This window comes from Lepisosteus oculatus, chromosome 27 (genome assembly GCF_040954835.1).
Source record: "Lepisosteus oculatus isolate fLepOcu1 chromosome 27, fLepOcu1.hap2, whole genome shotgun sequence".
Taxonomy (NCBI): domain Eukaryota; kingdom Metazoa; phylum Chordata; class Actinopteri; order Semionotiformes; family Lepisosteidae; genus Lepisosteus; species Lepisosteus oculatus.
Window position 1 is genome coordinate 2872321 of NC_090722.1, and position 19442 is coordinate 2891762.

Genomic DNA, 19442 nt, shown 5'->3' on the forward strand with positions numbered 1-19442 from the left:
TCCCCATCACTATACTGGGGCATTAGGACCCACATGGACCGCAGGGTGAGCGCCCCCTGCTGGCCCCACTAACACCTCTTCCAAATGAAGAGACAGTTAATGGCAGGGATGGCAGGAAGGCATTAGCCACAGAAATGCCCCCTCCTTAGTGCGATGGGTCAGTTCTCAGCCTGGTACACACAGTTTCAATGCCAGCCCGGCGCTCAGAAACATCATCCAGCACAGAGGGAAATGTTCCTTAGCGTGACCGAGGCCCGTCTGTGTGTCCTGTCACTGATGGCTCCGAATTCGAGTTCAGATTGATGTCAGCTTGATATTATGATTCCTGTTTGACATCTAGAGCTCGTGTTTGTCATTGGGAAGGCAGTAGCAAAAAACAGGGTTAGGATCTCTGAGCCCTGGGGATGTAGGAAGGGTCAGCGAGCAGCAGAGACAGGGGTGTCTGGCAAAGCAGGCTTTTTAAGGACATCAGGACTTGGACCCTATGGAACAGGCTTCTGCATCCTGCCAGAATGAGCATCATATTCCCAAAGTGGGCTCTAAATACAGGCACCCCTGGAGGATGTGACAAGACTGTCCTTGTCCTTCAAAAAGCCTTGCCTACACAGAACCGGTTACATTACATTTCAGTAGGAGGAAGTGGGGATTCATAGACTACACAGACAACCAAATCAGACGTGACGAGCTCACTAATCTGCAGGCACAGAGAAAGAAGACATGGAGGACTGTGGAAAGATTGCTAAAGGGGCAAATATAAACACAAAATACCTTTTTTTCCCCCCATTACTATATGAAAACAATTCTCCCAATTCTGGGTCATGGGCGATCCAGAGTCTATCCCAGCATGCAACATGTGCAATGTGGGACACACCCTGGATGGGACACCAGTCCATCACATGGCACACACAGACACACACAGTCTCACCAGGGCCAATTTTGCCAGTAGCCAATTAACCCACCAGTACATCTTTGGAGACTGGAGCACCTGCAAGAAACCCCACGTGAACATAGGGAGAACATGCAAACTCCACACAGACAGCACCCCAGGTCTGGAATTAAACCCAGGGTTCCAGCACTGTGCGGCTGCAATGCTGATCAGTGTGGCACCAGAATCCATGCTACTTTCAGGGATATGTGCTAGGTCAACTTATCCAAAAAAATAAATTTTACAGAATTAACACCAGACATAGAGCTTAGTTCTCAGAGAGTAGGTAACATATACTGTACACGTACGTTTGTTAATACGCGATGTGATATGATAGCATAAACAAAATATGAAATAAAACGCGACAATAAAGGTGCTCTTCCTCTTCTCACCTGCAGGCGGCGCTACAGTACAGTAGATCACTCTGGTCTGCTATGAAGTATTTTGAGGAATGAAAACGTGAGTTTCAAACGGATCGGCAAACACTACAGCCAGCTGATTAACTGATCCTGCTCCAGGACAGCTCGATTTCTAGACAAATCGATGAAACGCTAGAAATTCAACACCATTCCAGATTTCAGCGGACCCAAACTAAAAGCCATTAGCGCTGCATTTTCATAGTTCATTGATCTGAGCTTGGCGTCCTTAACGGATCAACCCTGTCAGCACCATTTATGTCTGATCTCTTTGCAGCCCCAGGGGTGCGGTGTTAAAGAGCGAGGACCGCTTTCCGTGTTCGACTGCAAATCCTCACAGGAAGCAGTTCAATGGGTCAACCCGCCGCTGTGTCAAAACAGCGGAATATCCATCTGCTGTACTTTTTTTTTAGGACAAAAGTAGGCAGAAATCAATTCAATTCAATCATAGTAAAACACCATCAAAACTGAAAAAATAAAAATGACAAATGTCTATAGTTCACACATCACACAGCGCTAAATCTATATCGATGTAACCTGAAATTTCCACTCAATGTACTGACAAATCTCGGTGCTTTTCTGGGTACTCGGAAGTTCTCCCAGTTTCAAAAGACACAGTGACTAGGTTGACTAGACCTTTAAACTGCCCCTCTGTCTGTGAACCCCATGACGGACTGGGGTTCAGACCAGGATATAGTGTGACCTTGCTCTCCAGGTTTAACGGAGCTTGTGATGTGTAACGCTGACGTACGCGGTAGTCCCCGCTAGAGGGCAGCATGTGACTGCACTCCACTAAAGACCTGGCGCGCCGGCTCTTCTATGTTAACCAAGGATTCCGGACTCGGCTCTTGAGGACGCGCAAATTTACTGGTTTTCCTTTCAGCTGAACTCCCGATACTGTGACACTATTGGCCTCGAGGGTTGAGATATTGAACCTTTAAAATGAACAAACTAAGCTGGAGTCTTTAATTGCTTACAGTCCTTAAACATGTTGGAATTTTGCGGAGGAACTGGGAAATACTCCAGTATTTGCGTTTCCCTACTGTCTTGTGCATTAATGTAAGATCAACTTCCGAGTAGAAAACAAACTTGCAAAACATACTAGGGCTCAAGCGAAACCAGCAGGCTGCAGGTTAATGAGCACACACGAGAAGTGTTCATGTAAAGAAAAATGAATTGTTCTACTTGGGAAATAAACGCATACTGCAAAAACAGACCTCATGCAAAGGAAAACCGCGTCGTGCATCACAATGCCGATCTCAGTTATGGACTGTCTCGCTATTCTGTACAGCATGGCCCTGGCCACAATTTTAGGCTACCCCAGTAAATGGTTTTGAGGAGCATGTGACACTCCCTGCTCGGCTTCTCTGACCAGAGCAATTCCCAGATCGCAATCTGAATCAAAACCAATAGAACAGGAACATGCAGCGCAATCCCACACACCAGTATGCTGATCATAGCTTTAAAACAGCTAAAAGCTATGGGGTGTAGTGGTGGCTCTGTGGCTCAGGATCTGCACCTGTGGCTGGAAGGTTACCAGTTCAAATCCCGTGGCCGGCAGAGGAATTCTACTCTATTGGGCCCCTGAGCAAGGCCCTGAACCCCAACTGCTCCAGGGGTTCTGTACAATGGCAGACCCTGCGCTCTGACCCCAGGCTCTCTCCCTGTCTGTGTGTCTCATGGAGAGCAAGCTGGGGTATGTGAAAAGACAACTTCCTAATGCAAGAAATTGTATAGGGCTAATAAAGTGATGTTAAAACATAAGCATGTTGCAGGGCTTGGTGCCGCCGAGCTGTAAATATTTCAAACAGGCCATAGAAAGTGTGCCAGATGCAAGTTCAGTGGTCTCTGTCACTCACAGAGCCCTGAACACCAATATTTTGGTCAGCAAATGTAACTGGAACAGTGATCAATTGGACCAAACTTTCCTATTAAATGTAATGTAGTGAAAGATTGTCTCTGATCTGATTTTTCAGGCAAACGGCAGAGAAAGCCAACTTTCACAGCTGGCAAGAATAAAGAATGTGAGAAAACGATAAGATGTCATATCTATGTGTATGAAAAAAACGAATGTTTTGATAAATATTTTGTGGGAAAAAAGGAAGTGGACATTCAGTATGCGTCTTACTGCTTTCACTGTTTTTTACTGGACAGCACCTTGATCATTTGGGGGGTGTTTTTGTCTTTTTAAAAAAGATAAAGAGCGTGCCTTGAGAAACGTTAACCCAGGTCACACAGTTCCACGATGGTGTTCCCAGAATCAGAGACGGAGCACGTACTCAACCTTACAAAGAGTTACACACCAGCAAGACCCAGACCTCCCACAGCAGGTGTGACAAGGGTGACAAATCTCAAGCCAACACCCACAGATATGACAGAATAGAGTACAGCACTAGCCCACAACCACAAGTTCATCAGAAACGATATCTGAATCAGCCTAGTGGTCTCCTCAGGAAAATACTCAGAATTAATAGAGTCTAGCATTTCAAAACGCACATCAACGAGCCTGGTAAGTTCTCTGACAACATCCAATGGGTTGAAAGCAGGGACAATACATAGGCTGTACTGTCAAAAATGTGTGACTGAAAAAAAAAATTGCTTTTAGCAAAGAACTGCTCTGGACTCATATCTCACCTGGTAGCTGTAGGCTCTAGCCTCCCATTTCAGCATAACAACAAACCTAAGCACAAGGGCAAATAACTCCATCTCCAAAGAGGGTAAGATTGATACAGCATCCCCAGCCCAATCAGACGTATGTACTCTGCCGTATGTACACATCCACTCATTTTAATAATAATTAATAACTCTTCACACTTATATAGCACTTTTCTGGACACTCCACTCAAAGCGCTTTACAGGTAATGGGGATCCCCTCCACCACCAGCAGTGTGCAGCCCCACCTGGATGATGCGACTGCAGCCAAAGTGAGCCTGTCCGCTCCCCACACACCAGCTCTCAGTGGGCAGGAGACCAGAGTGATGAAGCCAGTTCAGAGATGGGGGTTATAAGGAGGCCATGACTAGTAAAGGCCAATGGGAAATTTGGCCAGGACACCAGGGTTACACCCCTACTCTTTTTGAGAAACGCCCTGGGATTTTTAATGACCACAGAGAGTCAGGACCTCGGTTTTATGTCTCATCCGAAGGACAGTGCCTTTTTGCAGTATAGTGTCCCCGTCACTATACTGGGGCATTAGGACCCACACAGACTAGAGGGTTAGCACCCCCTGCTGGTCCCACTAACACCTCTTCCAGCAGCAGCCTCAGCTTTCCCAGGAGTCTCCCATCCAGGTGCTGACCAGGCTCACACCTGCCGAGCTTCAGCAGGTTGTCAGTTGCAGGGTGATAGAGCTCCCTGATAAACAATTCATCCAGATCATGGTCACAGGGGGCTCAAGTCTATCCCAGCAAGCAATTGACACAAGGGAGGGCACACCCTGGACAGGACTTCAGTCCATCACAGCCTACACACAATCACAACAGAGCCAATATTTTCCAGAAGCCAATTAACCTACTGTACCAGTATGTCCTTGAACTGTGGAAGGAAACCACCTAAAGGAAACACACCAAAAACAAATTTTCCCACCAGTGCGTCTTTGGACTGTGGGAAACTGGAGCACCTTCAGGAAACCTACGTGAACACGGGAAGAACATGCAGACTCCACACAGACAGCACTCTGGGAATTGAACCCAGGGCCCCAGCACTGCAAGGCACCACTAACCACTGCGGAAGCGTGCCGCCCCATCTGCCTCTCACTAAATAATTAAATGCTCAATGCGAAGGTGAGGAAGGACACGTTCGTAACCTCTTCAAGACAACAAAAGCAGCCGGAATGTGTCAAATCGCGGCCCGCACGGGACACAGACGCTGGAAGGGGAGACACTGGAGGTCTGTCTGCTGGGACACCGGAGGGACACATTCGCGTGGAGTTCACTCGCAGCGATGACTGCTTTTCCTGTTTTTTTTAATCCTCTGAACATCAATTAAAACGCACACACACCCTCGCGCTGAGTAGCGGTTCCCGATTCACTTATTTAAAAAAAAACATCTTCTTTAATATTAACAATTATTTACAAGAGTACAACAACACGACCGTTGCATTTCTAAGCACATTCGTAGCAATTCTAGAGTAGAGTTTATGGGGGCACCGCTCCATTTTGTTTTAACGGATCCCATTTAGCAAAATGTTTTCAAAAAGAAGCAACACAAGACATTCATTATATCTGTAACAGTGGTAACTGACCGACAGATATGAAGACTTTTTAAACAAAAATCTGTTATTTCCTGCCATTCACACGATATACACGTATAATTAGATATGACGTTCAAAGCCTCGCTCATTTCGAGATGTATACCCTGAAAAGAAAGGGCTAATGGCCACTCCATGTGTCACAGTAAATAATGTATAATTGTAGTATTAGAGCAGATAAAGTTAATTAATAAATAAAGTGAATTTTAAAAATAAAAAACTGAAAATGGAGCGTATTTCATGTCATTCAGGGCTCATTCGACACCATTAACCCTTTCATGATTTAAGGAGAGGCCACGGTGCCCTTAAAAACACGGTTTCCTTTCATTCAACTTCAAAGAACACGTTAAATGAAAAAGTCATGTTTACCTTCTAACACGTATAACCAGGCAAAAGCTCTTACCGGACTGGCTGTGGACCTAGAGGCTCTTGTGAAGGGTGTCCCCTGGTAAGTGCGCAGTTTTCCTCGCTTCTGCCTTCATCTGAGCGCATTTCTCTCACGGTTCCCCGGCACTCTTATCGCAACGTATTTATTTCCTTATTTCCGATCAAACAACAGTCCAATCTGACACAACAGCTCTGCGCGGTGTCCAAACCCCTTCCCCGCAGGTGTGAGACCACTTAGTGGAAAGGCTGCGTGGACAGACGTTCCAAATCCACGCGAAACTCAAAGGTCTGGCTGGCCGCTCGGCGTGCAAGACCCCCCTCCTCCTCCCCCCTAATTCGGCTCGCCTGTTAGCCTCCCAGTCTCTGAACAGATGCGCAACATCTCCAGCCCGACAGCCCCGGGAGAAGCAGCATCACTGTCCAGACCCAGAACAAGTCCAACTCGCCGCCGCTGGATACCCGCGCTCGGCGTGGAGGACGAGACAAGCCGGTGAGCGCAGGTACAGTACGCAGCGCCTCTGTCCTTGTCTTTAAAACCCGTGAAGACCTCCCGAGAGAGGTGAACGTGTTCTCAAGAAGACTAGCTGTTCCGAAGGTGTGTCTGAGCTAGTTTTATAAGAGGGTATTTGCGCATTTGCCATTTAGGTTTTAAACCATTTTAATTTTTTTTTCCTGCAAAGCTGTTGAGAAGCGTTTTTTTCCCCTTCATGAGGATTTTGTTTTTCAAAATATGAACGGCTGTGTTCCCTAGAATCTGCCACTATAGGTAGAAAAGCTCACCTACGGAGAACCTGCGCCGTTGCAGGCAGGGTTTAGGAGTGGGAGACTGTGGCAGAGGCTAGACAGGAGAGGATAGTTAACACACCGACGCGCCATTTCGCGGCGCAGGAGCCTGAAGAAGCCGCCCGCGTCAGGGAAGAGGTTCGTGACAAAGCATCTTTGGGGAAGTCTCTCGGTGTCCTTGATTTCGGCTAAAACACCCCCTGAGTAACAGTTTCCCCTCTGTTGGCCTGGAACGTTCGCAGAGCCCCCAAACTAACTTCAGCTGGTGCTTTTCGGAGCTTTTAATCAGCCCGATTGCACCGCGCTGTTCTGCATCCCGTTAAGCGCCTGGGCGCCCGAGGCAGGTGTACTGCGCCAAGACAGGTCGGATTCCGCGCACTGCCGGCCGAGCGCCTCTCTCCCAGCCCCGCTGGAGCCGGGAGAGGTGTTTGCACTCTTTGCTGGGGCTGAGAAATGACCCTGAATCAGGCATTTCCAGATTCCAAAGCTTAAACGTTACCTAATTACAGGATTAACCCAGTTTTCTTAAATCTGGTCTACGGGCAACGAACTACCCTCTAAATAAGGAGGTTCCTGCGTTAAATACGGAGCTGTGTTACAGTACGTGCATTTTTCGCATGTTGTAGAACATGAAGTTGATTTTTAACTGACGTTGTGCTGCATCGTTCAGAAAGCGGTCAGAAGACTGTTATTGATTGAAAAGCAAGCCGTCCAGCAGCTCCGGAAACAGGGTGGTGCCCGGTAGTCATCTCTCATGACAGGAGCACTGCGGACATAAAGACCATCAGTCTGGGGGGGGAGAAGGATACAAAATGGCGGCTCTACAAAAACGCACTAACTTGTAGTTCTTTAAATCCTCTTGCTTACCTGATATAGCCCTTAAACACTACTTGTCTTCCACGTCCCTTCTGCGCAGTGCAGCCCCCGATGATGCCCAGCCCTCTGGAAAAAGCAGTGGCCCAGAAGAAGGAGGCCATCGAGGCGGTGATGGAGATGTTCGAGAGGGGGGCCGAAGTCTTGGCCAGCGCCGTGGGGGAGCTCTTCCCCCTGTGCGAGGCGGCCGCCCCCGTCCTCCGGCTGGCCCTGGACAACGTGCAGAGCAAGGAGGTCTTCTACGTGAGGGAGCAGTTCCAGGCGGTGCGCAACAAGCTGGACGTCATCTCGGAGGAGCTGGAGGACATCGACCGGGAGATCAGGAAGAGCCTGGTGGACACCCAGTACTTCTCCGTGGAGGAGAACCTGCGGAACCAGTTCCGCAAGTACATGGACATCCTGAACGCCAAGCCGGAGTTCCAGGAGGTCAAGAAGAAGCTCTTCCTGGAGCACTTCAGCAGGACGGGGGGCGACAAGAACCTCCACGTGCTCTACGACGCCGTGATGGGCTGCAGCACCTTCGGGGAGTCCGTCCTGGAGGTGGTGCTGAGATACGAGGCGAGGAACCGGCGGCTGCTGGAAGACTTCTGCGTCCGCCTGAAGGAGCTCTTCTGCCTGGGGCTGATCGCCCTGCTGGGCCACTCGGCCCTCTCCCTGGGGGAGGACGAGGAAGAGGAGCTGATCCGCGAGTGGGGGGGGAAGACGCTGGAGGTGGAGAGGAGGATGAAGGCGGCCGTCGACGAGTGCGTGGCGGCCTTCCCGGAGCAGGCCCGGCTGGACGCGGAGCGCCTGGTCAAGGAGGACGAGGGGCGGGGCCACGAGGGGGTGGCCAGGGCCCTCCGGGACTTCCTGGCCAGGAAGTACGACTGGGTGAAGTGGTCGGTGAGGGTGTTCAAGCGCTCCGGCGGCGGCTTCCGCGCCTGGCGGGCGGGCGAGAACTTCCACTGCGTGGCGGGCGGCAACTGGTTCGACCTGACGCAGGCGAGCGACACCGACGTGGTGGTGTCCTACAGCGGCCAGCCCCGCGCCGTGCCCACGGAGGGCATCCGGCGGGCGATGGAGGGGCCGTGCCGCAGGGGCGACGCCAGGGCGGTGGCAGAGGCCATCGCTCAGGAGACCCCCGGCTACGTCGTTCACGCGATCAGCCGCCACAAGGAGACCTGGGCCTCCTGGAGCTTCCCGGACGACTGCCACTACTGGGAGAAGCACAGGAACGTCTTCCTGTGCGTCCATTCGGAATAACCGCGGGTTCACAAGCCAGGGCGCCGTGGTGAACGTGATGTTGTCGTTGCCCTGCGTTTTGCTCTCTGCTCGTCTAGATGATCTCTCTTCCAAGATCGAAGACGTTCTGAAAAAAAAAAAAGAGTAGAAGCCAGTGTCACAGATCACCCAGAAGGAGATGGCCGGCTCTGGGCTCTGGTGTTGAACGGGCAGAAACCAGCTGTTGCAGGTTATGAAACATCAACACACGACCGGTGCAGTCCTCACACTTGTATTGCCGTAATACATCGTTGGTCCTGATCGCTATCGATAATGACATGTCTCACTTGTAATGATTCCTTGGTCCATCATTAACGAAGGAGATGCTTGATGATGGACATGTTAAAAATGTCGAGACCTCAGGGATGGAGGAGTTTGACAGAGCCTCTAGTCGAGCAGCCTCTCCTTCAGCCATTCATTTCTCAAGGGTTTGGAAAAAGTAAATCGCTGTACCATTGGTTACGAAAACAATTTTCTCAGTTAATTAATTTAGAGAACACTTGTATTTCACTAATACCCCGTTGCACTCCCAATATCCCAGCAGCTCTAAAGGAGTTTTAGATGTGCTTAATATTATTACAACGTGATCATACAGGCAGCCTATAAACCTGCAGGATTGTGGACCACAGCTGGCCACCTGTAATTCATACTAGTCAGGAAGTTGGAGAACTTGCATGCATAGAACACAGGACAGGCAGAAGACAGCAAACGGGCTTATGTCTATCTTTCTTGTCATTAGTACGATACTGAATTCTCATTTATCTGCTCCTTAATGGATAATGAGGATTGCTGCCCATTACGATCCAGAAGGACCCTATGCAGAATCCTTAGAACTCGAAAGTAAAAGTAGAAGTTTATCCAGAAACGTGGGTCAGTGTCACACCCTCTGCAGCCAGAGGGCGCTCCTTCTTCTGTCCTGTCCCTAGTTTCCTGTGCTTTGCTCTTCTTCCGGTGTCTCTCTCTGTGGGGCTATATATTTCCGAATCACTTATTCTGCTTCGCTCAGCATTTATGTTCAGATGTCCTGAGACCCCCCCCTCCCTGGCACCAGGCCGCTGCTCCGTCCATGGCCTGAGGGCGTAGGTTTCTATACGGCACTCCAGAACTCCTGCACTGCTGAGCTCGGGCTAACTCCCTGTTCTGCCACTTCACATAGGGTCTTTTTCCGATCTCCTGCCATTCCACGGTTCATCCCTTCTAAGATCCGTGACAGTGAGGAGCTGAGGCCAGGGTCAAAAACCAGTAAATCCACGGAGACAGAGACAGAGACAGAGACAGAGACAGAGACAGAGACAGAGACAGAGACAGAGACAGAGACAGAGACAGAGACAGAGACAGAGACAGAGACAGAGACAGAGCTGTATGTTGACAAAGGAAGCAGAGTCCAAACCAGAATCACCAAGTTGAGAGCCAGAAGACAAAGTCAGAAACAAGCCAGGGGTCCAAACCAAAAACCTAGAAATCCTGCAACAAGAGAACAGGAAACAATGCAGCTCTAGCTGGGTAAAAACCCAACACTGAGCAAGGAGTGCCGTGTCAGGCTGGTTTAAGTAGGCAGGTGGAAGAAGGTGTGTCTGATTAGTTAATTGGACTAACTGCACTGGGATGGGAACGAGCTGATTGAGGGCGGTGAGTTCTCCGGGGGCGTGCCTGTCCAGCCTCATTTATTTCTCCTCCTCTCTACTTCTCGTTCTTGTGTACAAAACATTTCAATTACCACAGCGCTGCTGTGAGGTGGACAGAGCTCATGTGACACGACCACTTGTCGGACGCCTGCCTGCATGTCCTGTAAATGTGCACCTTGATCACACTCAGCCAGTCTGAGGTCTCGTGGGCTCCAAACTGGGGGGGCTGTATCTGCATTCATCCTTGTCATTCCGCATGATGTCTTGATATGTACTTCGATGTCTGTCTAATGTCTTGGATTCTTCAGTCCACCTCTGTGGCTCTATCTGGGAGGATGGGAGGTGTGAGGAGTGGGAGATCTGAGCTGCTGTTACTGCTGCTCCAGTCCCTTTGAAAGTAACTAGTTGCTCAGTAATGTTCGCAGCCAGTGGGGCTCCCTAGTAAAGACTCTCGCCCCTAGCGACAGTTTCACTCTATATCCCAAATGTCATGGGTTCGAACCAGGGTCGTGTCACTAGTAGAATACCCCGCGCTGTGCAACATACTGTAACTGGCAGCGCAGCTCTGGCCCGGGCTTGGGATGAGTTGCCCAGGGGCCTCTGGGTGATTCCGGCCAATCCCTGAGCACTGTTCCATATTTGCACTGACGTCAGCGGGGGAGCCTGCACACAGACGAGTGACTCCATCTCCGTCTGTGCTTCCTCCTCCTCCTCCTCCCCAAGCCTGTTCACAAGTCCCGATCTGAACAGACGCCTGGCGATTCTGAGATGCACATTTGCACAGTTAAAAAGGGAAACTGGGTGAGTTCTTCTGCTGTAACTCTTAGTGCATTTGTGAACATTAGGCTCAGTGTTTTTTCTTTCTCTATTTGTACATACATTTGTTGGGTTGAGCACATTTAGACAACAGAAGAAAGTAGGTGACGCGAGAAATCTTCAAAACTGAAGTTGAATTAAGGCTTTATCGGTGTAGCCCAGTGGAAACTGTTAGAAAAGTTGGCTTCACCCGTTCGGAGACTCGACGGCTTTGAATTCTCCTACAGCCCTGTGACTTTGTATCACAATTGAACCCTGGCATTCGAAAGTGGACCACAGCCGTAAACTACAGTATACTTAAGCAAGCCCAACAGCTGTATAAATGTGGGTATAGACTGTGGGTTTATGTTTAAAGGACTGACACAGTCCTTCAGTGTAATAAAGTTGATGAAAACACACATTCTGACTTCTGATCTCTTGCTGTCACAAGGAGTCTTGATATCTATCCACTTTTCCTAATGAGGGCCATGGAAATGAGTTTTATTACACTACAGGTTCGAAATTACAATATATAAGTAATTATTGATATTATGAGTGGATAACATTAAAGTATCCAAAGGGGCTCTGTGATAAAAAGACCATGATGTTTTCCACATGAAAAATACCCAAGTTGTAACCCATAGTACAAAGGAAATAAACTGTCCCATTTCAGTTATTACTGATTTCTACAAGTGATTTTAAAACCATATTTTTTGTTTTTTCTTCAACGTTTTAAATGTGTTGCTGGGAGAATCTTCGGTTTCAAAGCCCAGTAATGGCAACAGAGCACACGCACTGCTCTCCTGCATTAGCAATCCTTTTAGCTCCAAGTTTTAATATTTTAAAAAGGAAGTGACAGATCCACTCCTAATCGCTGTGTAATCAGCACATTGCATTTGACATCAATCCACCAGCTCCTGTGCATGAGGCCATAAGTTATATCTCAATGTGTTTTTAAAATATAGCTGGATCTTGGTCCCCGGTTTATAACTGTCATAAGCACAAGTGTCAGCGCTTTCGAATTCAGGACATTTCATTTAATTGCCTGTGAATAACCTCTGTGAGCTTGTAGCTCCATTAATACAGTGGGAATGAGCTGGAAAGTGCTTCTCTCAGCAGTCTGAAATCAATCACTGCAGGGTGTCATGGTGGAGTGGAGCTGAAATTACTGCATATTTTATTGGTAACAGAACAGCTGTGTCAGGACTCTGCCCACTCAGCTCAAACGTACTTCAAAGCCATTTCTTACTGCAAGCATTTTCTGCGGGAGGATCATTTAATCTCTTGACTTGTTTCTGCATCCTTTTTGTATTAAAGTTTTAAGTTTAGTTGTTTCCTGAACATTATTGAAGACGCTGGAGACACATGGGGAGTATAGGTTGAAGTCTGAAGCCCGATCCAATTCAACAAAAATACATTTGAGAAAAACAGGAAGTAACAGCATGACTTTTCTGCTACTGTACTTTATCATGTGCATCAGAAATAGAAAACATTAAAACATATAGGAAGGAGTTGTTTGTCCACATTGCTGCCTCACAGCGCTGGGGACCTTGGTTCAATTTCTGGGCTGCTGTCTGTGTGGAGTCTGCATGTTCTCCCCGTGTTCACATGGGTTTCCTGAAGGTGCTCCAGTTTCCCACAGTCCAAAGACACACTGGTCGGTTAGTTGGCCTCTGGGAAAATTGGTCTTGGTGTGACTGTGTGTGCGTGTGTTTGTGTCTGTGTGTCCCCTGCAATGGATAGGCGTCGCGTCCAGAGTGTGTCCTGCCCTGTGCCTGTTGCTCACTAGTGTCCCCCACATTCCTGTCCTGGATCAAGCCATTAGAAAATGGATGGATGGAATTGTTGGGATTTTCCAAATGGGTATCAATGTTAAATATCAACCACTTCTTCCTGCTTTTTAAATTGAACTAGTGTGAATTGCATGAAGGTGAAGATGCAACTTGTGTGGTCTTCTATCATTGTTAAAATGGGAACATTAAAAGTGCTTTTTGACAAATTCAGCTCTGTACAATAGCTTGAAAAGGAAGGGAAAAAAATAATAAATTAAAAGCACAGGAAATAAGCATAGTGAAGAGTGAAGCCAGGAACAAAAATAAATTATACATTATAAGTTTGAATGAAATATACTGTAGGTCTTTAAAGGACATTTGAAATAATTGGTAGTCTCTTTTTTGGAGCCTGGTCTGATGTAGTAAAAAGACCCGAATCAGCAGATAGCAAATTAAGAACTAGACTAGACTCCTGCAGAGTAGAGCTAGACTATTCATTGCCTTACATTTATGCAGGAAACCCTACATTTCCCTCTGAATTTCACTGGTAGCCAGTGCAGTTACTGAGGACAGGGGGTTATGGACTGATGCAGAGTATTTTCAGCACTTGAACCACAGACTTCTGGACATAATGTAACTTACTTAGTATCAATACCCCGATAAGTAAGGCAATACTGCAGTCCAATCAGGATGAAATAATTGCATTTATCAATATTTTGAAAGTATAATAGTTAAAATGTATGGATTCTGTGGCATGCAGCTGAAATCTGAACTGTTAGCCGGGGTTTATTGTAAGTCATTTGGGGATAGTTCATTGTAAAAGAGAACTGTATCAAATTACTGGGATCTGTATGTTAATCCCAACAGCTGTATGCAGCCATGATTTCCATTCACTGTACAAATTGTAGCTAGTGACTCAGAAGAATACATTCTGAATAATGGGTCCCACGCCCAGTTAAAATCAGAGCTACCAACTGCAAAATACATCAGGGCAGTTTTCAATTCAATTCAGACTCTGTCATTTGTGATTAAGGGGTGGATAGAAATCAAGAGAGTCTCCTGTACTAATTCACCTGGTCACCTAGTCGGATATCCAGGACATCCGAGACATTGCAGGTTTTTAAAATTGCCCCAGACCTGCAAAAAATAACACCATAGTTGGTCATTGTAATTCTGCTAAATCTGTTTTGCTCCATAATAATTCAAGGACATTTTAATGATCTATAAAAAAATTACTGATCTCAAACCAGATCCCAAAATGAGTAGTTAAAAAGCGACAAGATGGTGAATATACTCTAAATCAGGGCTTTCCAACCCAGGCTCTTGAGATCCCAGAGGTATCTTATAGTTTTCATTGTGAATATACTAATTAGATACACTATTGATCAAATCACACTTAATCAAATTAAATGTGCTACTTAGAACATTTGAGAAACATCAGGCATTGAAATAGTTGCACAATTAAATAATTTGCTATCATATATTTAAATATTATGACTCGACAGAAATGTGCTGGGTTTTTAATATTTTGGGGATATTAGTTTGGCTAAAGGTTCCACTTCAGGAATCACTTTGCTCAGCTGGAGTGAAATCCAGCAGGCCCTGCTTGAAAAGGGTGCAAAAATGAATCAGGCCAGGCCTCCAGCTATCCAGAAGCTGTTTTTCATTTTTAATGAAAGACTTTATTTTATAAGCACCCTATGTGGCATGGCGAATTGTTCCGCAACCTCACAGCTCACAGCAATGGTTCCTGTGCTGCTTGGAGAGAATGAGGAGTCGCAGATCTGCTCCTCTGACCAGCCCAGAAACCATCAGGGCGTCTTCACTGGGGTCGCGGATGTCACTGTGTGAGCCCACCCAGCTCACCCTGGCCCCCCGGCAGCTCCTGGCTACAGCCAGACTGTGGAGAGCAATCTACACTCACAGCCTACACTACACTACACTCACAGCCAGTGCCTTTCCTGTCAGGAAACAGGCTGCCTAGGGAGAGAAAGTAAATGTTTATTAAAATAATGTGAAGTGAAGGTGGACCTGTTCTGCCCTTGTTACAGTATGACATTTTAGTACAGTTTGGGTGGACAAAAATTCTATTATATATATATGAATATATTTTAGCTATATTCTTAGATAAAAAATAATATATATCTAAATATATTCTATATATTTATTTCTATATATTTATTCTATATAAATCATAGCCTGCAGCTCACAGCTGGCAACCCACTGAAGCTCAGCAGGTGTGAGGCTGGTCAGTACCTGGATGGGAGACTCCTGGAAAAAAACAAAGGTTGCTGCTGGGAGAGGTGTTAGTAGGATCAGTAGGGGGCGCTCACTCTGTGGTCTGGGAGGGTGCTACTATCCAAGTGTAGGGATGGGGACACTCTGCTGTAAGAAGGTGCCGTCCTGTGGATGAGCTGTAAAATCAAGGTCATTTTGTGAAAAGAGTAGGGGTGTTACCCCGGTGTCCTGGCCAAATTCCCCCCCTTACCCATCATGGCCTCCTAATAATCCCCATCTCTGAACTGGCTTAATTACTCTGCTCTCCTCCCCACTGAGAGCTGGTGTGTGGGGAGCGTTCTGACGCACTATGGCTGCCGTCGCATCATCCAGGTGGGGCTGCACATTGGTGGTGGTGGAGGGGATCCCCATTACCTGTAAAGCGCTTTGAGTGGAGTGTCCAGAAAAGTGCTATATGAGTGCAAAGCATTATTGTTATCCTTTCACCCACATAAAATAAAAATGTGTTTTTCCGATTTCACTCTTCATAAAACTACTGAACACAAATGGCGTCTGCTTCAGGACAGTTTGTTTCTGCTCAGCCGCCACCCCCCTTGGAAAGGACTGTTTTTCTCTTTAAAATATTCGCCTCTTTTCTGTTACTTTTTCAGTACAATAATGAGTCACAAGAAAAGTGTCTTCTCTCTTTCAAACCATCGAATTGTAAAGCATACTGTATATATATTACACAGAAAAGTACATTAGCTGATTATAAGCTATCTGCGCCTGTGGCTGGAAGGTTGCAGGTTTGAATCCCGTGGCCGGCAGAGGAATCGTACTCCATTGGGCTCCTGAGCAAGGCCCTTAACCCCTGCTGCTCCAGGGGTGCTGTGTAAATGTCTGACCCTCCGCTCTGATCCCAAGCTTCTCTCTGCCTCCCTGTGTGTCTCATGGAGAGCAAGCTGGGGTCTGCGAAAAGATAAATTCCTAATGTGAGAAACTGTATATGGCCAATAGAGTGATCTTATAAGATCAAATAAGCTATCTTTCACTCTCTTTTTTTTTAAGGACACCAAATTTGTAGAGAATATACAAAACAGATACACAAATGTGTAATATCTGATCAGATAAGAACAAACTATCAATTTACCAATAACCCCCAGATCCCCAATTACCCATCTACACTGTTACTCACTGCCAGGCCTCCAGAACACATCTTCCTTCTCCCAGCCTGATCAAAATGTATCAAAGTTTGTGGCTTCATGGACATTTGCATATTTGACAGCATTACCCAGCAATTCTTTCCAGAATGAGATATCTTTTCATCCCCCGTGCCTTAACTTGTGGTATTGCCTGTCCCCTTCAGACCTAAGACACCATTTTCCAATTAATACATGGGGAAAAAAATGGTATTTACAGTGCTTTTATATTCATTAGTGGTTCTGTGGGTTTTTCCTTGGCAATAATAGCTATTGATCTTTGTACCTTTCATCTCCCCATAAGAGGTTTATGACTTATTAAAATAATTACTGTACCAAGCTCACTGCCTCAGGAGAGGTTATTAGGTTTAACCACTTTGTGAGCACAATGTTACTTCAGCCTGATTGTACGGTCTCTAAAAAACATCAAAACCTCAGTGACACTGCCTATGTTGTCGTTTTTCCTTGATGATGCCTCCATCCATTTTCTAACAGCTTTATCTAAATCCGGGCTGCAGCAGAGCCGGAGTCTATCCCAGGAAGCAACAGGTGGGAGGCAGAGTACAGCCCGGACAGGACGCCAGTTCAATGCAGGGCAGACAAACACAAAAACACACACACTCACTCACACCAGGGCCAGTTTATACAGAAGCCAGGCAAACTACCAGCATGTCTTTTGACTGTAGGAGGAAAGAGGAGCACCTGGAAAAAAACCCATGCAAACAGAGGGAGAACATGCAAACTCCACACAGACAGCAGCCCAGGTCTGGAATTGAACCCAGGCAGCAATGCTCACCACTGTGTCACCATGCCACCTCCTTGATGATAAATGTTAACCAAAAAAAATACGTTTAGGAGGTTATTTTGTTACAAAGGTGTCCTGAAATTAATGTGTTAATGTGTTTGACATTAACCTGTAGAATTAGGACTTCAGTTTGCAGCAAATCGGGATCTGACAACAATATACTGTACATCAGACACAGGGATAAATATTAAAATACTTCGCCTGGGAGCACTCTCGTTTTAAATGATTTCATATTCGGTTCACATTCTGTAGCTCTAAATGTACCAGTATTTATCTCTCAAAACATTTTGATAGCAGTCAGTCCTTTGGGGGAATAAGAGAGAATAAGCATCTTGCCTTGTTAAACAAGCTTTTAATGTCAAACAGCGCTTTGCAAGCAAGGGCAGAAGATCAGGTGACCTCCCTGTCTTTCTGCGCCTCCGATTTATTCATGATTAAGTTCAGAGAAGGAAAATGTAGAGTGCTCCTGAATGACATGGTATCGATCGCCTCCCTGGGGCCCTGAGCTGTCTCCAGGAATGGGGGGGAGTCTGGCTGATTAATGAGAAGCTGCAGCGCTTCCCTTGAGCGTTCAGTAAAGATACTTACACAGAGCACTCAGGCAGGGAAACAGGATGACAAGTGGGGAGGAGCTCAGTGAGGGAGGGGGCCGGAGTCGGTGGATTTAACCTTCAGTGACTCCAGTTCTTTTGCAGTCTCGCAGCTGCAGTACTCCAGACAGAGATAACATTGGCCCAATATCTCAGCAAGGTGAGGAAACACAAGGAGAACAAGACCCTGACAAAGCACCGGCTCAGAGACCACAGCCCGGCCATAGAAACTGGACACAAACAGACCTGGCTGCCCAGAGAGGACAGGCTCAGAGACCACAGCCCGGCCATAGAAACTGGACACAGACAGACCCGGCTGCCCAGAGAGGACAGGCTCAGAGACCACAGCCTGGCCATAGAAACTGGACACAGACAGACCTGGCTGCCCAGAGAGCACAGGCTCAGAGACCACAGCCAGGCCATAGAAACTGGACACAGACAGACCCGGCTGCCCAGAGAGCACAGGCTCAGAGACCACAGCCAGGCCATAGAAACTGGACACAGACAGACCCGGCTGCCCAGAGAGGACAGGCTCAGAGACCACAGCCCGGCCATAGAAACTGGACACAGACAGACTTGGATATTCAGAGAGGACAGGCTCAGAGACCACAGCCAGGCCATAGAAACTGGACACAGACAGACCCGGCTGCCCAGAGAGGACAGGCTCAGAGACCACAGCCCGGCCATAGAAACTGGACACAGACAGACCTGGCTGCCCAGAGAGGACAGGCTCAGAGACCACAGCCCGGCCATAGAAACTGGACACAGACAGACCTGGCTGCCCAGAGAGGACAGGCTCAGAGACCACAGCCAGGCCATAGAAACTGGACACAGACAGACCCGGCTGCCCAGAGAGGACAGGCTCAGAGACCACAGCCCGGCCATAGAAACTGGACACAGACAGACCCGGCTGCCCAGAGAGGACAGGCTCAGAGACCACAGCCTGGCCATAGAAACTGGACACAGACAGACCTGGCTGCCCAGAGAGCACAGGCTCAGAGACCACAGCCCGGCCATAGAAACTGGACACAGACAGACCTGGCTGCCCAGAGAGGACAGGCTCAGAGACCACAGCCTGGCCATAGAAACTGGACACAGACAGACCTGGCTGCCCAGAGAGCACAGGCTCAGAGACCACAGCCCGGCCATAGAAACTGGACACAGACAGACTTGGATATTCAGAGAGGACAGGCTCAGAGACCACAGCCAGGCCATAGAAACTGGACACAGACAGACCCGGCTGCCCAGAGAGGACAGGCTCAGAGACCACAGCCCGGCCATAGAAACTGGACACAGACAGACCTGGCTGCCCAGAGAGGACAGGCTCAGAGACCACAGCCCGGCCATAGAAACTGGACACAGACAGACCTGGCTGCCCAGAGAGGACAGGCTCAGAGACCACAGCCAGGCCATAGAAACTGGACACAGACAGACCTGGCTGCCCAGAGAGCACAGGCTCAGAGACCACAGCCCGGCCATAGAAACTGGACACAGACAGACCTGGCTGCCCAGAGAGCACAGGCTCAGAGACCACAGCCAGGCCATA

The 19442-nt window shown here is 47.7% G+C and overlaps 1 protein-coding gene across 1 annotated transcript; it reads left to right on the forward strand.

Moving 5' to 3' along the window:
• Positions 1 to 6393: 6393 nt before the first annotated feature.
• Positions 6394 to 10875, forward strand: LOC102698988 (protein rapunzel-like). The gene is made up of 2 exons (XM_015336607.2): positions 6394 to 6477; positions 7677 to 10875. Exon 2 carries the CDS (start codon positions 7688 to 7690, stop codon positions 8873 to 8875), a length of 1188 nt encoding a protein of 395 aa, XP_015192093.2. The 5' UTR covers positions 6394 to 6477; positions 7677 to 7687; the 3' UTR covers positions 8876 to 10875.
• Positions 10876 to 19442: the final 8567 nt, after the last annotated feature.